Here is a 22411-nt window from a genome sequence, read left to right on the forward strand (position 1 = left end):
CGTGCATTTACAACTTACCTTTACTTCAGAAATCATTTCTCGTGTTGGTGATTGAATCAAAGCTAAAGATGTTAACCACATATCAGCTTCAGTTCCAGTAACTGCTTTACTGATTAACAATTCTTTCAAGAGTTGGACGGAACTGCTGGTACTGACCATTGGAATAGCATCAAGGAAGAATTTCTTCGTCTTCTCGATGTTGTCTCGGCAGATACTACCTCGTTCAGCTTGTCTGTAGATATCTCTCAAAGCTGTTGCATCAAGGCTTCTCATTAAGAAGATCATTTCAGCAAAGATTTCTGGAATTTCTGGACGAATGTCAACTTTGGATTTGGTGCACAGATCAGCAAGTTTAGCTTCTACCAATCTCTGGTTTTGCCCAATGCTGGGATGGTCCTCAGAATGGGTAAACAGCATGGTGGTTCTGGTGTTCACAGTATCTGTAAACAAGGTGCATACATATACTTTCAGTTTATATAATATGATATAACCATTGTATTGTGAGTGAAATTCCGGTTTACCTTCTTCTGATGTAGCGTCTTCTTCAATGATGGTCTAGCCGTTCTGAATCTGTATGTCTTATTCATATTTCTAACTTGCTATTGCGATACATTTCCTTTCAAAATAGTTTTTGACTATTGACCTTTGTACTGTGGTAGATCAATACATTGTTCAAGGATACCCTCTAGAGAAAGGAAAACCTAGGCCCAGAAGAGCAACAATTCTTAAAATACCAGCCAAATGATAAAAGCAACTTACTGGGTCTAAGGGTAGTTTGTTTAATCTGTCGGTTGAAGGTGAGTTTCTGAAGAACCTTGGTAGAGGAACCGTTGTTATAGTGGGAGAATGGTCTAAAGACGTGAGTCTCTTTACACACTGTACTCTTAACATAGCCTCTATTTTCGATTTCTTGGTCACACTCGTGTTCACTCTTCATCAGAGGTAGAGACTGTAACTCCTGTGGTAAGATAAGACTGTCAAATAAAATGTTTGATCGGTGATCTACAACTGTCGCGCTGACGGTAAAATGATGTTGTGGACTTTCTTATTTCTTGTAGTTCTTAGACAGATTGTTCTCAAGACTTATGGGTGAAAAAGCAAATACTGGAGTGTGAGATTGATTTCTAAATTCAGAAATCATATCCAAATGATATAACTATGTCGAAGTGTAGAAAAAACAGGTATTTCTTGTCAACTTCAGTAAGGACGCTGGCTGAAAAAGTACAGATGTCTGAAGATCACATAGCGTGAAACTCTGAATAACAAAGTGCTTCAGGTTCTGTTTTAATATTCTATTATTCTATCAACAAGTCTATTGGAATCTAAAACCATCTAAACCGTTTGATATGATATAACATATTGATGGTATCTGGGGACTTATTCTTTAAAACTTAACTTCAATGAAATCCAGATGTAAATACAGTAATCTGATTGGATAACAATTTAAAATAAAGTTTAGTGATTGACCACTCAGGTGACTGGAATACTAAAATCGTTTTGAATTAAATTCAAGAATAAGGCCCCAGGTGCATAAATATAATTCTCGTTATCGATGGTGTCTGATTAACATTGTTAACTTACAGAAGGAATTCTGTAAGGTGAGGCTTGAACAGCACTTCTCCATCCATGTCTGTCCATGCAACCTAATAAATTCTTCGTCTTCTTGATAGCTTTAGTATACCAGCCCTTGCTGATAAGTTTATATTCAGCTGGGCATTTACCAGTTACATCAGTCTGTAGAAAAAATAAATCAATTGATCTAACAATCAAGCATCACAATGGTGGAAATTATGCATTTGCAATTTTGAAGGTATAATGCATTTAATTTGTGAATTTTTCGACATATTCTAATGGTGTAGCTACCTTGCTACTATACTATTGTAATTTTGTACTTATTTGATACATTGCTTCATTGATCTTGTTACCGAGTCGAGACGCCGTAATGATCTGCCCCGATGGTGGATTATATATAGGACACCTTAAATGATCTTTTATCAAATAGTATTCGTTAAAGCAAAAATTCTCTAAATGAACTTACCTCGTGGGTGGTCTGATCCAATTCCAAGTTGTCCATAGAGTTCTGGAAGGTGGATAAGATACCTCTCTTGATATTGAGTACCCAGTGTGGTTCACCGTCAACTGGACACAGGTCTTCAATTCTACCATCTTGGAAAGAGAATCTCAAAGCTTGATCTTCCAAACTATTGGTAAACTGAGAGTCAGATTTTGGATACAATCGCACATCAGACAGCTGTAAAATAATATATAACTTGACATAAATATCTTCATGGAAAATACGCTTATCATCTTTGAACTTCTGTTTTTCTTTTTAAGCGTATAAACTGGATGGGATGCATTTGGGTGTAAAACTTCATTTTATTCATCAAACTATAGCTAGCAAGTAAGAATCTTGAATCAAAAGTAGGTATGGTAGATCAGAAGTAAGTATCATAGAGCGTAAACAAGTATCATTGTTCGAAAGTAAGAAATAAGTAAGTAAGTAGTACATACCCTTAAAGCCATATCACATTTCGACATGACTTCGACATGAGCTGTGGCTTTAATTCCCATAACTGCTTTGTCTGCTGAGGCACCTTCCATACTTGTTTCAGTTTGTACATTGTAGTCGAAAACATAAGTCGTTCCTGGTTCGTATTTGAATTTCGATGATTCTGCAAAGGAAAATGTTGTGGTCGTATATCGTCTTTCACTTGCGATAGAAAGAGCTAACACTGCTTCGCTAGCGACACCTTGTACATTTATAGGGAATCCCAGGGAACCCCAATTGTAATTGGAAGAAATTTTAGCAATAAACACCTACCTGTGCATGTTGTAGAACAAACGTTTGGTTCGTTATATCGTACATTGATTGGCCCTGAAATAGGATAAATACAATTCAGCATTGCACTTTGTATGTCAAACATATTATCAAGGATCATTGAAGACTCGACATAATTGGTACCAAAAAGGGTAAGACTGGAACAGAAATCCAATAGGAGTGCAGGGTAACCATAAATCAGAGAAAATAAATCCCCAAAATATCCATCTGTTATTGAACTGAGTTGATTCAAACCAACAAAATAAAGACACCATGATCGCATGTGATTATATCACCGATCTATGAACAAAATTGTTTGAAATTACCAATTCATTTAGCAATACTACAGAACATTGTGGTTCATTAGCCCATTTCTTGCTTCCGACAATCATCAGAAAACTGATGTCTAGTTTTCTGTGTCTGAGTGTTGGTCACTTAATGTTTTCATGACTGCACCAACCGATATTTGAACTACAATAGTAACTTTTTTTTTGCAATTCTGATGAATTTTCGTTTAAATTTTCATTAAATTAATCCTTTTTTATTCTACTTTTATATTTCTTAAAACTTCTGTGAATCAAAGTTTGAATATTCAAATGTTCTTACCTGCGAGAACTCCTGCCACAAGGGCAAGGAGCAGCATTATCGGCCCCTTCATGTTGAATGTACTAAAAGCGGTCTAGTAATGAGCAAGCCACTTGAACAAGGTCTCTTTTATACCGACCTCTAGATGACTGACGGTCCAAAGTTAAATATTTCGATGAACTCGGCAATATTTTAGTATAGATATCATATCAACGCAAGTTGCATGATATCAGATAATCCGAAAACCTTGTACTGTCAGCAATCGGTCAGAGTCGTTTAAATGGACGCCATTTTGTTATTTGTGGACACTAGAGGATAAAAGAGCATAGCAATTAGTCTTAAATGGAAGTAATCATTTTTAAGATAGGTTATGTTATTCTCAGTGTTGCAGTTTCAGAAAAAAATGAAAGTGTGAGAACAAAACAAAATGTAAGGTTTTATTGTTCACTGAAATCGTCACAAACGCCATTTTGTTTTTATACAAATCTTGCATGACAGGAAATTTAAGGCTAATTTAAGAAAATTCCAATTGGTTTATTTATCTGAATTTGAAAGGAATTTTGTGCGAAATGACAAACCTTTTATAGAGCGCATTTTCATTTTAACCTTGCGTAAAGCATTTCATATTCATTTACTTTTTGAATTTCATGGCTTTACAAGGAACACAATTATATGAAACCTTATTTTATTAGTTGCGTGTATCTGTACTATAACATTATTGAGTTCATTCGCAGTGCTTTAATATTCAAACCTATTGCGTCGCGTATTTGGATGTTCAAATCGCAGATAGTTTGTTTTCGTAGAAACGTGTATTGATAATGCGAACATTGACGTCACCATCGAGATATTTTACTGTTATTATCTTATATAATAGGACCAGGGCAATAACCGTAATCTTTTACTTTAATTACACATGTACTTAATGAGAAATAGTTTGCTTTTTGAACTTATTTCGGGAAAAACCATTCTCCGTTCCACACACAGAGAAGTCAACAATTTATTTTTCTTTCTATAATTCCTTTTATATTTCATCAGCAATATTTCTCTCCCCACCAATCTGCGACCTTTACACCTAGCCATTTCAAAGCTTTGTAAGGTTCCATCACTACTTTCAGTGAATGCCGAGTCATATCCTGGTATTGGTGCTCTAGAGATCGAGGAATGGGCTTATCTGCCAAATAAGAAATCAAAGAATATTTGCCTTTCTTTTCAAAGGCTAACATGAACCGATATTGTTCACAATTGTTTTATACGAAGGCGACCATATTATTTTGTTGCTCTTGTGTGCTATGATGATATGAAATTGTTTGTGTGAGAAAGACATGATGATCAACAAAACAAAAAAAAAGAGAGAGGGTATTTTTATTTCCTGATTTAAATCTATACAACTGACGTCACCCCAGTGTGCAATAATCTGGAATTGAGTATCCGTTTGAAATAGAATTTGATAGAATACATTCTTCATGATTCTGTAATCCAGCTGATAGACCTTGAGTGTCAGTATACATTGCATTCTTAACTATCAACATTATCCATATACATTATCCCTACAGCAGGAATTCCTTCAACGAGGACTGTGAGTCTCTATGATCATCAGAACAGAAGGGCTTACCACTCCCTTCCCAATACCCACAGTTACACAGTCGATGGTGATCAACCGTTATTTTGCTAATTTCCCATCCTAATTATGAATCATCCGGGATACCGATATCGATAAAAATATAGAGCAGTGTGTTAATTGATAACTTTAATACGAAATTAAATGATAAAATTATTGTTTTCATATCTCTAAACTAGATTTATTTATCTGATTCTTTGTATTATATAATGACCCAATTTCGTATGATTGAAATTAGCAATAAACTGGTTTATTGGATAAAGCACCGTAAACGAAACAGGATATTGATGGACGTATTTTCTATTTGTTATAATGGGACTGTTCGTAATGTTGATTATTCATTTGTTATTACTATGGTGACCATGGATATTACCCAAAAGAGCGTCCATTTGTTATTGAAATGGTGATCATCGATATTACCCAATAGAGATGAGCGTCCATTTGTTATTGAAATGGTGACCATGGATATTACCCAATAGAGATGAGCGTCCATTTGTTATTGAAATGGTGACCATGGATATTACCCAATAGAGATGAGCGTCCATTTGTTATTGAAATGGTGATCATGGATATTACCCAATAGAGATGAGCGTTCATTTGTTATTGAAATGGTGATCATAGATATTACCCAATAGAGATGAGCGTCCCTTTGTTATTGAAATGGTGACCATGGATATTACCCAATAGAGATGAGCGTCCATTTGTTATTGAAATGGTGATCATTGATATTACCCAATAGAGATGAGCGTCCATTTGTTATTGAAATGGTGATCATGAATATTACCCAATAGAGCGTCCATTTGTTATTGAAATGTTGACCATGGATATTACCTAATAGAGATAAGCGTCCAATTGTTATTGAAATGGTGACCATGAGTATTACCTAATAGAGATGAGCGTCCATTTGTTATTGAAATTGTGACGATGGATATTACCTAATAGAGATGAGCGTCCATTTGTTATGGAAATGGTGAACATTGATGTTACCCAATATAGTTTCTTAAAGGGATTGTAAAAGGGTTTTCCAGCTACATTATTTGGGACATTCTAATTCTTCTCCCGATGCCTGTGATTCCTGCAATTCCAGAAAGATTTAACCGGAAATGACGCAGCTCCCACAGACCACCAGACCACAATAACATAATGATATATTTTATCTCCCTTACAAGATGGCGGCATTTCTAACTAAAAATTGCCTACTCATTCACATTTTGCTTCACCGTTGCCTTATAAAACTCTTTACTGCTTAGTTTTAACGGAATGGAAGAGTTGTATGATATCTGTACAAATCAGAGCGCTAAATACCCTTATTTAATCATTTTATCACAGATAAGAATATTTATAGCTCTGATTTGCACAGAAACAGGTCTAGGAGCTTTAAGTCAACTTACAACGAGCATAGTAAGTCGAAGGTTCATGTCAAGTACTTAAAACATGTTGAAAACAATACAGTGGAAGTGTGAACAAAGTCCTTGGCGTAGAATTTACTCCGGATCTGACCAATTAACAAGAAGGTCATAGTTCGCTGTTTATTTCAGTTAATAACAAACAAACAATATAAAATAACCAGTTCGTATACTCCAACTTCGGTTACACTATAATACTATCATGTATGGGAACACTTCCTAATGAATAATATCACATTACAGTGGGGTTGGACCTTAAAAAATACAAACTGTACTTTACTCTACTTTCACTTTCAAAATTGCGTTAAATGTATTCTCGGGTTTCCTACATTAGAAATTTTGTCATAAACAGACCCCCCTGACCTCCTGACTTGCACTCTCTATAATCCATACCCTCGCTACGTCACTGAACATTAAAACCCTGAATTTTTAAATGAATGAACAAACGACGAAATTAGTTAGTTTTTGGTGGAATAAAGAGAACGGGTAACGCTATGAAGTGGGTAATGAGTGCATTTTGGGACAGAATTGTGGCATCATTTTACTATCTTCCAAGTTCAATGGATCTTTAACAACTTTGTCAACTTACGAGTGCAAGAAGACAGAGTGGTGGCTTTAACCTACTTTATTTCAATTTCCAACTGTCAAAGGATCTTTAAGATGCAAAGTCAACTCATGAGTACAAGAAGAACATCGTAGCTTAACGAAAATTTGAAAACGCATAAGCCTATTACTATTTAAACTCATAACCATTTTCTTTACAACATCATAAGATATCCTTATCAGATAATTAACATCATGCTTACAATTAGTGGTGAACTTTGACCTATGACCTTGTACCTCTGATTAAAGTTGATAACAATCATGCCCAGAACATATATAGATAAGTTGTTATACCCTTCGTGTATTTCAGTGTACTTTGGTACCCCCACACCTCCACAAGTTGGAAATATATAACAGAGAGAGAGGATATGATTATTATTATAGCTTGTAGAAGAAATGGAGTTTCGACTTTTGTCAGCACTGGCCATAGAATCAGAATTGTTATTACCTTTGAGGATTCGAATACATGTCGCCTCAGAGCTGAGAGGACAATCGTACTCGCTTTCTTCTGAGCAAGACCACTATCACTTAATGGTAACAGATGACGGTCGTGGTACTTAAGTATTTTGTCCCATCAGATTTTCTTTCACCTTCTCTGACCTGCAACATGGGCTTGAAGCAGTCGAATTGAAAATCAAGTGACTAGTATTGCCGCTAATATTACGAATTATAAGTTTCTTGAGCAATCTGAAATGTTCATCTAAGCATGGCCTTGATTTATGTTGCAATCCTTGGCATGCTTACGAAGATTTTGTGCGCGTTAGTTGTGGCAAACTTTGATCTGAGAGCCCAAATATAATGGTATGTCGTAAATGTTCTGATTATGATTCTGTGCTTTTGAATGATAAACAAGAACAGCCATTTTCAGGGTACATACTGCGACTGGAACAGCAAAGACAAACGGGAGCAAAAGACACATCTTCAAACCCAAAGCGAATCATTTCTAGTACTGCGTTCTATGAAATAGAAATTAATTTCAGGAATTTAACTAATCTATTGCGAGACATCTCGAGTTAAAGAATAAGATTTATAGAAGTAATATGACCTAGTTTTATCAAGACTGAACTATGATACCAGTCAACCATCTTGTGTATCTTGTTTTCCTACCAGGCCATACTGAATATATTCCTGCTTTTCAAAACTTACACTTATCTCAGTGAGATGTACATTGTAGACGCTTTCATAGATTTGTATACCATCATTAGATGGCTGTTTAAGAAGTGTATCGCTTGTGTCTTTATCTCAGAAAGAGAATCTGACATTGAGCTCGTCTGCAATAACATAGGTTGAAAAATATAACTTTAAAGATGACACTTACAGAAATATCGCATTAGACGCACGTTAAAAATTATGTGTGTATCCCAAATTAAATTGTAATCAAATATTCAGATATTTACATTACTATATTCCTATAAATTGAAGGCGATTTCATAGTCTTCAGGCGAGAGTGAATTATGGCAGCAAACAGAATAACATGAATAACATGAACAATAGACTACACTTATCTAATAATAGGAAAGGTTTAGGATTGTAATAACAGAAACAATTCTGTCTGGTAAAATACAGACAACGCTTTGTCACAATAACAGAAACGTTACATGATTTGTCAGGTACAATTAACAGAAACATTTCACAATACAGACTACGCTTTGTCCCAATAACAGAAACATTTCATGATCTGGCTGGTATTATACAGACTACACTTTGTCCCAATAACAGAAACATTTCATGATTTGTCTGGTACAATGAAGACTACACTTTGTCACAAAAACAGAAACATTTTTGATCTGGCTGGTATTATACAGACTACACTTTGTCCCAATAACAGAAACATTTCATGATTTGTCTGATACAATGAAGACTACACTTTGTCACAAAAACAGAAACATTTCATGATTTTTCTGGTACAATACAGACTACACTTTGTCCCAATAACAGAAACATTTCATGATTTGTCTGGTACAATGAAGACTACACTTGCTGTTTCAGAAACAGAAATATTTCATGATTTGTCTGGTACAATACAGACTACACTTTGTCCCAATAACAGAAACATTTCATGATCTGGCTGGTATTATACAGACTACACTTTGTCCTAATAAAAGGAACAATTCATGATTTGTCTGGTACAATACAGACTACACTTTGTCCTAATAACAGAAACATTTCATGATTTGTCTGGTACAATACAGACTACACTTGCTGTTTCAGAAACAGAAATATTTCATGATTTGTCTGGTACAATACAGACTACACTTTGTCCCAATAACAGAAACATTTCACAATACAGACTACTTGCTGTTTCAGTAACAGGCAAACCTTGTTGTTTTAAAAATGCATTAAAAGGTAAAACCCATCATCATTGCTAAGTATGGCACATAAAAGTAGTCTTATAATGCAACATTTTATCTAATTCTTGCCCTTTAAACTCTCAGCATAATTATCAGAAACGTATGTAAAATGTAAAGTTTGATTGATTCAGCTAGTTTCAAATCGAAATAGCAGATTATTAAAACATTTAATCGTTTATCTAGCCCAGTTAATTCATAGACGTATGACGTTAAGCTCCATATAATTTGATTGAATTATTGGGATTGCATGTCATGTGAATGTCAGTAGGATTAGTTATAACCGCATCACAAAAACATGTATATATACATCCTGTGATATGGTAAAACCCATATATCAGATGTAGATTCTGGTTGAACACAGAATCGAGGTCATTATTCTACTCATATCGGCCTGGAGAAAGTCAAGCCCCGCCCACCACAGAATTAGGTTACTGAAGAAACTTTGTATGTTTTTGTGGCTTCATTTCTGAAGGCCAGACAAGCTGTTTGTGGTAAGTTTTTGTTTACATTTATCTATGGCGTATTCCTGAAGAATTTCTTTATACACAGTTATTGTGCCTTGATGCTGTGTTCTACAGGGGATAAGCGGACGATGGATGCTTCATTTCCGTTTTCAATTAAAGTCGTGCAAATGTGTCTAAGCAAAGTTATCAAGTATGGCAAGGAATGTTTATCTTTATTCAGCTTTTACTCCATATTCTCTTATCAAAATCTCACAAAGTTAACGTATTTGCTCAACTGCCTGGCACAATAGTAGTTTCTCTGTGGTAAGTATGGTTGAAGTTTATTTGAAATTTATTTTAATCCGGTATTCAAAGCCCTACAATGTTTACTAGATGTTGGAAGTATAATTTAGTGCATGGAAAATACAGAATACAGACTATAGAATTTGAATTATTGTGAATTGTATAGAATAATGAATCTTTTTACGATTGTCCAAAAATGTCTCATTAACCCCCATTACTCCCTTGGGGTTAATTACCCACAGGATGGAAACCCCTGCCGCGTAAGGCGATGTCGATGTTACAAATATTCTGAGATTATTCAACATAATGTAATTGGGTATTAAGTTTCTACATATCTCATCATGATAGACACATGTAGGACCTATACTAGTAATTGAAAATAGATAAATATTCATATCCGGTGACGTTTCCTGACACAAACACAGACAGTCTATAATTTGTGGGAAAAAGGATAAATGAGACTGTACAAGCTCGGCTTACTAGTGGTTTGTGGCTAATGAAACTACCCCAAATTAATGTCTCCCATAGTCCGTTTGAAATCGAAATTTTCATTGTTATTTCAGGTTGGCCTTATATGCATTAAAGATGAAATTAGTCGAGATGAATTGGACGGAGTGGAATTTTACTCAACCAAATTTCAACACCACGAAATTCAATTTTGGAATAAGTCCAGAATTTGTAAAACTTATTGAAGACATTTCTACAAGCTTGAGCATTATCATCACAGTCGCCATCTTGGTTACAAATCTCCTACTTTTGGTTACTGTGTTGACGTCACCAAAACTTCGAAATAACGTCAGATATATGCTAGTGGTTAGTTTATCGTGTGCAGACTTATTAACTGGCATGTTAGGGATGCCATTTTTTATTGACTTTGGAATCCAACAGAAAGTGACTGTCGCCTGTGAATTCCATGTGGTTTTACAAGTTCTAGTGATCCATGCGCATGCCATGATAACTTCTGTGGGATTATTGATAATCAACATCCATTTTGTAACCAGGCAATACAACTTCCGGTGTATTAATATCAGACAATCATTACAACTTCCGGTCAAAATAGTTGTATCAATGTTGCCGTGGATACTAACAGTTGTTATAGTAACGCCTTTGATTATTACTGGATTACATCAACTTACCGCCTTTATTTGGTCAGCCAATCGATGTCCGTTATTTTTGTATAGATGGGCTCTGATAACAATGTTGATCTTAAACTATTATTTGCCCATGATTCTGGTATTCATTACTATGGGTTTTATCATCAAGGGATGGATAGAAACTAATAGAGGAAGTGTAGCTTTTCGTCCTGCACTTCTCAATGAAGAGGCAGATCCACTCCATCCTAAAACCATGGTTGTTTTAAATATTGTATGTTTTCTTTTATTGTTACCAATTCATATCGTTAATAACCGAATAATTATGAACAATCTTGAAATTCTTCTCATATTAATGATGACGAGTTTTCAAGTGTCAATGCTCAAGCCAGTGTTCTTCGCCTCGTTTTGGATATTTACACCGGAGGTAAAACAACACTTGACTGAAAAGCTGAAAAATTTCTGGAACCGGAAGTCATCGTCGCTACCACAATATCTGGTGAATAAATCGTATAGAGATTTTGTTGAAGAGGAAGGAAATTAGAGGAAAAGTTCGATTCGTTAATAAATGGGCAGATGACAGAAGACGATGGAAGATATTTTGTCAGAACTAGGATTTGGAGTTAAAGGGATTTTTTTACATTGCATTTTGTTGGATATATTTATGGATAAAACCCAACATCGTGCTGCTTTGAAGTATATATTAAAATTAAGTGAAACATACGATTTTCAAACTAAAAGCAGAAGACGTTTACTGTGACCATTATGCATTAACTCTATAATAGCAACGTTTGATTGACGATATTTACTTAAGGGCTATCCGAAACTAGCCTGGCAGAATTTAATATTACGCATGGATTTTAATGTGTTGTTGTCCAGATTGTGTGAGGAACTCGGGCATTACCATTCAGTGCGCAATGAGGGCACCAGCCTGTAATAATAAAAGATTTGAACTTGTATAAAACCAATATCCATCATATATAAGGTTTTTAATAGTGTCAATGTACAGCCGGTTAGAAGAACTCACAGTGACAAGGGACCGGATGATGAATACTAATTACTATAGAATATGAAAATTGGTTCACAGTCGGTCGGAACCGGAAACCGGAGCACCGAATTAACGGAAATATTCCGTTCCCAGTAAAAAAGCGTGCGGATATCGGGGTTTCGGATTATCGGCAACCGGATTAACGCGGCTCCACTGTACATGATATTGATACTCTAGATTAAAAGTTATGGGACATGGAGGCTTAAATTGAATTGTACTTCATAGCTAATAAGTTATAGGAATATTGTGAATTTTTGCTTTGCAAACTTTAAGAGCTTTTTGGCTATTCCTATCACTATTTAGAATGAAACTCACGCGTCTTATATTCTTAAAGCTGATACAGAGCTGATACAGAGCTGATACAGAGCTGGAACTAGAAGAAGTATAAATATTGAAGAATATATTATAGTTAAAATGTAATCACGTGACATGTATAATATAGAATACAAAGTTGCCAAATAGAATTTACCAAAAAATAACAAAGAGTTGGTTTATTTTATCAAGATACTCGGTAAATGCAGCTATTTGATCAAATTTGTAAATTAGTGCCTACAGTCAATCAAAGTCCCCACAGAAGGTCAGCTTATTGTTTACTTTCAGTCTTTACGTCGAGGGCTCTGATTTGCTGTATTCTCTGGCGTAAAATGGCAAGTGTGTAACCTGCAAAATAAAGACAAGAAACTAAAGATCCAGATCTGATTTTGATCTGATTAGTTTTCCTATTATAAATCCAGGTATGATGATGACAACTGTCTTCGTGCTAAATAACAAACCATACATTTATTGATGTTCTATAGAACGCCACCCTCGTCACCTGGAAAAAGAGAATCATTGATTATAATTACTATGACGTGTTTCCTCCACGTTTTATGTAACGTTTTGACATGTTTCCCCAGTCGTCTTCGGGCACATGTCACGAAAGACTCTTTGTTGTTGACAATGTTAATTCATCCTCTCTCTACTATAGTAATTCAACCATTGATAAGTTTGGTCGTTCACAAGTCAATAGAGGAACCTGTTCACGTTCTCCACAAATTTGAAAAAAAGTAAAATCCTTGTGCAGTTCATTGTGATTTGAAAAATTCATATTTTTTCTAAAGAGAGCCCTCCTGAATTTGTAATTTTGGATTCTCGAATTGAATAAGAAATATAGAATGACATTTTCCAGGACAAGTTTGTGTAGTTCTAAGCCAAGTTTTTCACGAAGAAATCGACAGCTCGATTTATAGCCCTTTCAGTCATCTCTGCGTTATAATTCGGTCCGGAGGCGTTAGTGAAAGCATGATGCGCCGGGTAACCGAAGAATTCATATTTTACTCCTCCGGCGTCCAGTAATTTTTGTAACTTAATCTGATCTTTTTTGGATGAAAATCCAACGTGGGCATCATAATCACCAAAATGGCACTGCAACGGAATCTTAATCTTCGACATGTCAGCTAGCTCGGCGGCAGGGATACCATAAAATGGTGCAGCAGCACTGATCTGTGGTACCAATGATGCGGCTGCTAATGACAACGCCCCGCCCATACAGAAGCCAATCACGCCCACTTTAGTACAGCCATTACGAATGAGATATTTAGCACTTCCTTGTATATCCTGTACAGCGCCTGGCCAGTCCAGTGAGGCCATCAAATGTCCAGCTTGTTCATTATTGGTAGCAACTTCTCCTCTGTATAAATCAGGGACTATAGTGGTGAAATTTCCCCGTTTTGATATATCAAGAGCCATAGCTAATATCTGCTGATTTAACCCCCACCATTCTTGTACCACAATCACGCCTTTTTCACAGACTTTAGGGTCATTAAACAACATGGCGGGCAACTGACCCTTACTATTCTTAGAATCGATGTATACTTTCGACATTTTGGCGTTTGATTTCCTGAAATCATATAAAGGGAAATAACTCATTAATCATTAACTATTAAAATGAGAATTTGAAACAAAATTCGATTTTTATTCAAAATTACAGGAATTATTACCTAATTTTCACCTAGGTGAAAATAATTATCACCTGGATGAAAAATAAAGTTTTTAATTCAAAATAAAAAGTGGAAAATGTCGTATGTGAGCCACCGTAATATTTACTGCTAAACAGCGGCGTATTTAGGGTTGGGCCTCTCGGACCATGCCCCCTTCCCCCACTCTCAGGCCTTGTATAAGTTCAAAGGGCACTTCATGAAATGATCCCGGGCCTCGCCCCGGAGAGGTGAGATGATTAGTTTTGAAAACAATCAATAAGGATAATGGTATCCGAGTGTAGGTATCTTTATTTGTGGTCTTTATCTAAATTGGGTAGCCTTCCTTCATATACTATACGCAATTGCACGTATATTGATTTTTTGGTCTCCATCTTTTGTACTATATAATAAATGGCATTCTAGAAAATTCTTTCCATTTAAACCAATTTAAGAGATAGATAAAGATATACTTTTATATTGAAAAACGTCTGTCTTTGTTTTGAAATTTAAGCTAATACTTCCATGCTAATTCAGTTTGAAGCTTCTAACGAGCTGTATATACAATGGCATATTGCATATTGTCTGAATTTAGGGAGCTAGCTATTGAATCTAGATTTCAATAATCGTTTATATAATTGTAAATATGGTATTGAACATGTATTCAAATCGAAACAATTGAATAATGCATAATTGAATCGGATATATATTGATTAAAATGAAACAACATGAATACCTGTTATATTTGTATGAATTCCAGTCTGCAAGTTTGAGTGAATGTTTGGTTATCCAGCGTTCTGTAGAAATCGATTTTCTGTCTCTGACTTTTTATAACAATATACCTGATTGGCTGACAAATAAACTGATGGGGCCATAAACGAGTGCCTAAATTATGTCCGGCTACATGTAAATATTTTATTCGGTAACGGTCATATTAAATGGCCAGTAAGAATGAATCGGCCAGTGACAATGGCCAGCGTATAAAGCACGAGTCAATCAGCAAGAATGAATCAGCAACTCAAGAATAAGTCTGCTAAAATCAGTCAGTCAAAATTAGTCAGCAAGTCAGAGATAACAAACCAGAGAAATGAGTCAACCGGTAAAATGGGTTAGCCTTTCAGAAAGAATCTAGCAAGAATGATTTAGGAAAATAGAATGAGTTAGTCGGCAAGAATTGGGCAGCAAAGATAAAATCAGCAGCCCAGAATGTGTTAGCAAATAAGAATGATTTAATTTGTGAGAGTAATGACTCCATTATTGTGTGCATATTGCAGACAATACTAACTTTACTTATAAAAAACACAAAAATAAACCTTAAGAATTTATTTCTACTGAATTGATACAATCTTTATTGTCTTTAATTTTTCTTTGCTTTTAATGTAAATATTGTATTAATTTCTCTCTCAAAATAGATGTTTTGTCGGGAAGCTACTTCTGTCCTAATTTCTCTTTAAGTATTTTAATTTCGAGATGTAATTTTTGTTTTTCTAACTCAAATCTCTCCGTATTTGATTTGATTTCGTTGTGTAATTTTTGTTTTTCTAACTCCAATCTCTCCATGTCCTTCATATACCACAATTTCTCAACCTCGGTCGAAAAACAATTAGATCGCTTCCTCGCTGTCGTTGACGGTAGTCTTGCGGTCGTTGGCTGCTTTGTGGTCGGGGATTTTGTTGATGTTGGTTTGGACGTTATTTGTTTTGGTTCTGTAGTTGGTTTTGACGTTGTTGGATTTGTAGTTGGTGTTGTTGATGGTTTGACCAATTTAGACAAGGTGACTTTTATATTATCAATACCAACATAGGCATAAAAACTTAACTTGGTTGTTTCAAAAATCAACTGCAATTATATAAAACATATAATGTTAACATGTAAATATTTTTCTCTGAGAATTCAGACAGACAGACAATTGTTATAACATTATGAAATTGTAACTCGCTTATAATTCCTCGTTTGAAAAGTTCATTAGATGCATGCTACCAATGTTTCGGCAGTTTCGTTTTGCGGTTCGAATCGTTAATACTTGGTTTATTATGACTTAAAGGCCTAACGATCTTTATTAGTCTTTTTCAAGGACATCACAATCAAAGTGTTTTTTTGTGTGTTTGGCTGCTCTAAAGCGGTCAACTAACGATATAATGAATTCATTTACCTGTGTGTTTTTGGTCACACAAATATTGTTTATTTTCGTGTATAGCCATTTGTTCATATTCATTCCAGTAATATCTTTAACAAGAGTTATCTTTCCTGATTCTTGTAATTTGATTGATAAAGTCATTGTGTCAGTGTATGGTAAAATATAATAAAATTCCAAGTCATTACAACCATTTATATTTAATTTGGGTGATACTAAACTTCTAGTGTCACCATTGTGGATATTAATCGAGTTCGATTTGAAATATGCATAATTTCCTGAAAAATATATAAAAAATGACAAGGACTTATACTTCCTACTTTTCTTAACCTGATGAGTATGATTAGTCATACAATGTTCAACGAGAGAGACATTTCGACATCAAGCAATTATATAACGTGTCCAGACTGATGCACACATCATTGTCAGAACATTCGACCTTCATCACTGACAGCAGATAGGAAAATCTGTTGGTTCTATCTACGGATCAAACCACAGACCCACCCAGATTACAGAGCAAGCATTCTAGGTGCATGTGGATTATGTATGCTATGTTCCAGAAAGTGCCAAACACTGCGGCCACCTTGTGTGTATTTATATGAGCCAGAGTAGAATTTTACATTATAAAAGGGGTATAATATGCTTCAGAATTGAAATACAGGTTGAAAGCTTTCCGCCAATTGTAGATGGAGTTTAATCTCTTATAATTAACAAGGCGAATAGGAGGATAAACAAATGTATGATGAGACAGTATTGCCAAGCGTATCTCATTAAGTACTCCACAAATTGACCTATATTTTTCATAGTTTCAGTATAAACTTCTAGGTATGAAGAGGTTAACACGGTGATAGTTAGACAGTTGAGAACATACCGTCAGTTGTTGGTGGAATACCATGTAATGGATCTTTAGTGATGATCTGTACCCAAGTAGCTGGTTGACCAGATATAGGAGTATAACCACAGAGGTCACTGTCAAAAGAACAGGATCCTGTTAACAGATTTTCACTGGATAATCTGGAGATAGGATCACCAACAACCAGACCTAGATAGATACACATTTTCCATTCACAAGAGCTCATCAGGGTTGCATGGGAAACAGGAGGGTTTTGTCAGAAACATTACAGTACGAAGAACTATGATTGAAGGATTTTTACTGCAGTGATGATATTGCCCTCGAAAACCGTGACAACAGGTATCAGAATTTTCTTTCCAATCTCCTTTATACCCATATATTTATTTCTTATATTTTATTTTGAATGAGAGTCTATATTTAACATTATAAACTAAGCGACGCTTTTACCAGTTGGTACAGTTGGCCAAATCATGGATCTGTATGCCCAATCCTGAAATTTCTTGATAACGAGACAAATTCATCTGATGAGAACAATAGAGACTATCACCAGTAGAGTGAGTAGAGTTGTACAGTACAAATCTCATTCTAATATTTTTTCCTCTATGAATTGGAGGTGGAGGGAATGGTAGACCCTATAGGATGGATGAGTAACAATGAGAAAATAACGAAAATCGAACTTACGCATGAACATAAATAATATGAAGGTTTGCCTGAATTCCGCCATCATGCAAAATATCAGAAGTGGAAAGTGGAAAGTGGAAAGTTCAATACATGAGGCCTATATATCCTATCGTGATAACATTGTGATAAATGATAATTTTTATACACCGACATCACGAACGCATATACAGGTTACAGGTTGATCAATGACGTTTCTACAGGAGGTTGACACGGGGCAATGGCCCCCCAGAAAAGAGGCTGACCAGGCTTTGCCGCTCCCCCACTTTCAAATTGTTTATCAGTTTACATCATGAAGGAATGGCCTGTGCACCTCTTTGAAAGGTTTTTGCCCCCTGTTCGGCCTTCTTACCTGATGTTTCATAGAAACTCCACTGAGGTTGATCTGATTTTGTCTAAACTTAATATACAAATCTATATTGTTTCGATATTTTGTGGCGGGTGTCGTGCGCGAAGCAGACCATGCTTACTCTTTTCGATATGGCTGATATGGAAAATGCGTCTTGTTGTGCGGGTAGGTCAAAGAGCCAAAACCCTCCGTACCACAGTATCAAAACTGTGTCGCTATCGCAAATGTGCTTAGATATTACTCCTTTTATATGATATGCAAGAACTACAGAACTCTGCCTGAAAATTTGAATGAAGCAAATCGAATAGTTAATAAATCTATAAAACTACAATCCCTTTTAAAAGAACAATCAGGGGTGATAAGTATAAAAGCTTTCCCACTATACATGTATCAGTTCGTACAAAGTTAATGATAACATTATCAGATACCGTTAGATAAAGTTATATTCTTCATTTTCAATTTTTAAACATGGAGTATTTCACCATTTTCATATACCATTGTCTGCTTCCATTTCTATTAACAGGCAAGTCTTGAAATTTTATACTCAACCATAAATCGAATATGCGACGCTGAACAGAGAGTGTGCTCATCCTTTTGGATGATTCTGCGTGTATTTGGCTTCAGTTGAAGGCCTATTTTTCTGCCCATGATTGGGTAAATGATGGCCGAAAACGTAATATTATATTGTTCTACTTTCTTGTCCCAGATTGAGGTTGTGATAAGCAACAGCAACATCAAACATACATCATTGATCATTCAGAATACGCTAATGCCTTCGTTCCATTTATTGTAGATGCTGCTTCCATCAAAACAGGTAGAACAATATCTTGTCATTTTGAAAATGGATTTTGTGGTTGGACTCCTGATACAGTGGGTAATATAACATGGAAAAGGAACAAAGGTAACTCTCCAGATAGATCTTCTGGTATTATTCACGACCACACGTTTCCAGGTAAGTTTTTCAGATGGTAACGTTTATATGGTCATGAAAACAAGGTCCATAATATAATAGCAAGAGTTGTTTCGGTTGATTGTTTTTAATCAGATTTGATATGTGGCACATCGAAAACTGTTTAGATGAATCGAATTTTGTTTGTTCCGCCCTCGATAGACTAACGATACTGTGTTCGAGGCATACAGATCAGACATTTTCAGGGAACATTTATGCTGCTGTAGAGAGTAATTCAAATTGATATCAATTCAGTTATTCGTATATTACTATTAATAATAATATGTGATTTACTATCGGACTATCTTGTGGAAGAGGGTTACGAGGGCCAGATTTAAGACCTTAAGTCATATCTTATTTTTCAGATAGTAATACAATATCTGGTTATTATGTTTATACGACTGGGTGGAATACCTTAACATCAGCCACGTTACTCAGTGACGTCTTTACCTTGTCAGCCCCGACTAACTTTACATTCTGGTATATTATGAATGGAAACGGACATAGGAGTTTAAATTTGTCATTGTTGGCAAATGGTACAGAAACAGAGATTTGGAAAGAAAGCTCGAGAGATAAATTATGGAGATTTGCATCTGTACCGATTGATAGCAACACTATAAGAAATACGGTAATCTTTCTATTAATAAACTCATTATTTTACATATCTCATCAAGAAATGCGCCTCTATTAGATATTTTACCTGTTTCACAAAAATCAATGTCACGTGATTTTCTAACTTTCTATTTTCTAAATTCACTCTCACGAAAGACGTAATTTGGATAAATTGAACCAGCGTCCCACCTATTTATTGTTCTATGTAGGGGGAGACGTTTTTACAACATTGGTCCTCAATAAACAATATTTTCAAAGAATATAGTAGATCTTGGGGTTTTTAACAAATATTGAAATATTTGCTGAAAGTCAGAACTTTATTTTCAGAAATTCCAGTTAAAATTTACCTCTACTACGTCATCTCAGCATGGAAGTGACATTGCACTTGATGATTTGAGACTTCTAATCGAACCCGAGCTCCTGTTACAAGGCTTTACGGTACGGTTTAAATATTACCTTTACATTCATTTTCAGCTGACCGTATCACTAATTAGAATGAAGTTGGATATATGTTAGTCTTTAATACAATAAACGAACTTCATGTTTCAATATCCTCTACATTCCATACGAGATCGTTTAAATAGTGAATTTAACTTTTCCAAAAAGCAATGATCAAATTTACTTAGTTACTAGTACTTGATTTACTAAGTTAGATATGTAAGTTTTTACTTACACAGAAAACGTAAAATTCCGACTAACATTCGGCAATTGGACTGAAAATACGTGTATTATCTGTTTAGAACGTGATATCCTCTGTTAAATCAACAGTATCGACGGCTCCAAAGACCACTGCGAGTAGCAGTCATCTGTTAACAGGATCCTGTTCTTTTGACAGTGACCTCTGTGGTTATACACCTATATCCGGTCAACCAGCTACTTGGGTACAGATCATCACTAAAGATCCATTACATGGTATTCCACCAACAACTGACGGTATGTTCTCAACTGTCTAACTATCACCGTGTTAACCTCTTCATACCTAGAAGTTTATACTGAAAATATGAAAAAATATAGGTCAATTTGTGGAGTACTTAATGAGATACGCTTGGCAATACTGTCTCATCATACATTTGTTTATCCTCCTATTCGTCTTGTTAATTATAAGAGATTAAACTCCACCTACAATTGGCGGAATTCTTTCAACCTGTATTTCAATTCTGAAGCATATTATACCCCTTTTATAATGTACAATTCTACTCTGGCTCATATAAATACACACAAGGTGGCCGCAGTGTTTGGCACTTTCTGGAACATAGCATACATAATCCACATGCACCTAGAATGATTGCTCTGTAATCTGGGTGGGTCTGTGGTTTGATCCGTAGATAGAACCAACAGATTTTCCTATCTGCTGTCAGTGATGAAGGTCGAATGTTCTGACAATGATGTGTGCATCAGTCTGGACACGTTATATAATTGCTTGATGTCGAAATGTCTCTCTCGTTGAACATTGTATGACTAATCATACTCATCAGGTTAAGAAAAGTAGGAAGTATAAGTCCTTGTCATTTTTTATATATTTTTCAGGAAATTATGCATATTTCAAATCGAACTCGATTAATATCCACAATGGTGACACTAGAAGTTTAGTATCACCCAAATTAAATATAAATGGTTGTATTGACTTGGAATTTTATTATATTTTACCATACACTGACACAATGACTTTATCAATCAAATTACAAGAATCAGGAAAGATAACTCTTGTTAAAGATATTACTGGATTGAATATGAACAAATGGCTATACACGAAAATAAACAATATTTGTGTGACCAAAAACACACAGGTAAATGAATTCATTATATCGTTAGTTGACCGCTTTAGAGCAGCCAAACACACAAAAAACGTGAACATGAATTTAAAACAATGGAGAATATTTTTGAAAAGGAGACAAGCAATTAATATGCAACTTAGATATTTGTGACTGGGATTCTTTGACATGAATTCCTACTCTACAGACTTTAGAATTAAACTACATGCTCTCATTATAAAATAATAAAATCACGTTTCGAAGTTTCGAGCCAAATCCATTGGATAATAGGTGTGGAAAGTTGGAGAAAACACTTTGATTGTGATGTCCTTGACAAAGAATAATGAAGATCGTTAGGCCTTTAAGTCATACTAAACCAAGTATTAACGATTCGAACATCAAAACGAAACCCGAAATCCAGAACAACATACTGGAGAAACATTGGTAGCATCTAATGAACTTTTCAAACGAGGAATTATAAGCGAGTTACAATTTCATAATGTTATAACAATTGTCTGTCTGTCTGAATTCTCAGAGAAAAATATTTACATGTTAACATTATATGTTTTATAAAATTACAGTTGATTTTTGAAACAACCAAGTTAAGTTTTTATGCCTATGTTGGTATTGATAATATAAAAGTCACAAAGTCAACAGCAAAACCAACAACAAAGTCAACAACAAAACCAACAAAGCCAACAACAAAACCAACAAAGCCAACAACAAAACCAACAAAGTCAACAGCAAAACCAACAAAGCCAACAGCAAAACCAACAAAGCCAACAGCAAAACCAACAAAGCCAACAACAAAACCAACAAAGCCAACAACAAAACCAACAAAGTCAACAGCAAAACCAACAAAGT

The 22411-nt window shown here is 35.2% G+C and overlaps 4 protein-coding genes across 4 annotated transcripts; 2 read left to right on the forward strand and 2 right to left on the reverse strand.

Moving 5' to 3' along the window:
• Nucleotides 1–6281: 6281 nt before the first annotated feature.
• On the forward strand, nt 6282–11762 carry LOTGIDRAFT_158010 (hypothetical protein; the record flags this gene model as incomplete). The annotated part of the gene is made up of 3 exons (XM_009050587.1): nt 6282–6422; nt 10066–10148; nt 10691–11762. The coding sequence occupies 3 exons, from the start codon at nt 6282–6284 to the stop codon at nt 11760–11762; spliced, it is 1296 nt and encodes a 431-aa protein (XP_009048835.1).
• A 1689-nt stretch (nt 11763–13451) lies between these two features.
• LOTGIDRAFT_112179 (hypothetical protein) lies at nt 13452–14078 on the reverse strand (the record flags this gene model as incomplete). The annotated part of the gene is made up of 1 exon (XM_009050588.1): nt 13452–14078. One exon carries the CDS (start codon nt 14076–14078, stop codon nt 13452–13454), a length of 627 nt encoding a protein of 208 aa, XP_009048836.1.
• A 1571-nt stretch (nt 14079–15649) lies between these two features.
• Nucleotides 15650–17932, reverse strand: LOTGIDRAFT_158012 (hypothetical protein; the record flags this gene model as incomplete). The annotated part of the gene is made up of 4 exons (XM_009050589.1): nt 15650–16060; nt 16374–16633; nt 17227–17397; nt 17890–17932. 4 exons carry the CDS (start codon nt 17930–17932, stop codon nt 15650–15652), a joined length of 885 nt encoding a protein of 294 aa, XP_009048837.1.
• A 434-nt stretch (nt 17933–18366) lies between these two features.
• On the forward strand, nt 18367–21788 carry LOTGIDRAFT_158013 (hypothetical protein; the record flags this gene model as incomplete). The annotated part of the gene is made up of 6 exons (XM_009050590.1): nt 18367–18400; nt 19029–19187; nt 19550–19664; nt 20632–20729; nt 21324–21583; nt 21756–21788. The coding sequence occupies 6 exons, from the start codon at nt 18367–18369 to the stop codon at nt 21786–21788; spliced, it is 699 nt and encodes a 232-aa protein (XP_009048838.1).
• Nucleotides 21789–22411: the final 623 nt, after the last annotated feature.

The sequence above is a fragment of the Lottia gigantea genome (assembly GCF_000327385.1).
Source record: "Lottia gigantea unplaced genomic scaffold LOTGIsca_15, whole genome shotgun sequence".
Classification (NCBI taxonomy): domain Eukaryota; kingdom Metazoa; phylum Mollusca; class Gastropoda; family Lottiidae; genus Lottia; species Lottia gigantea.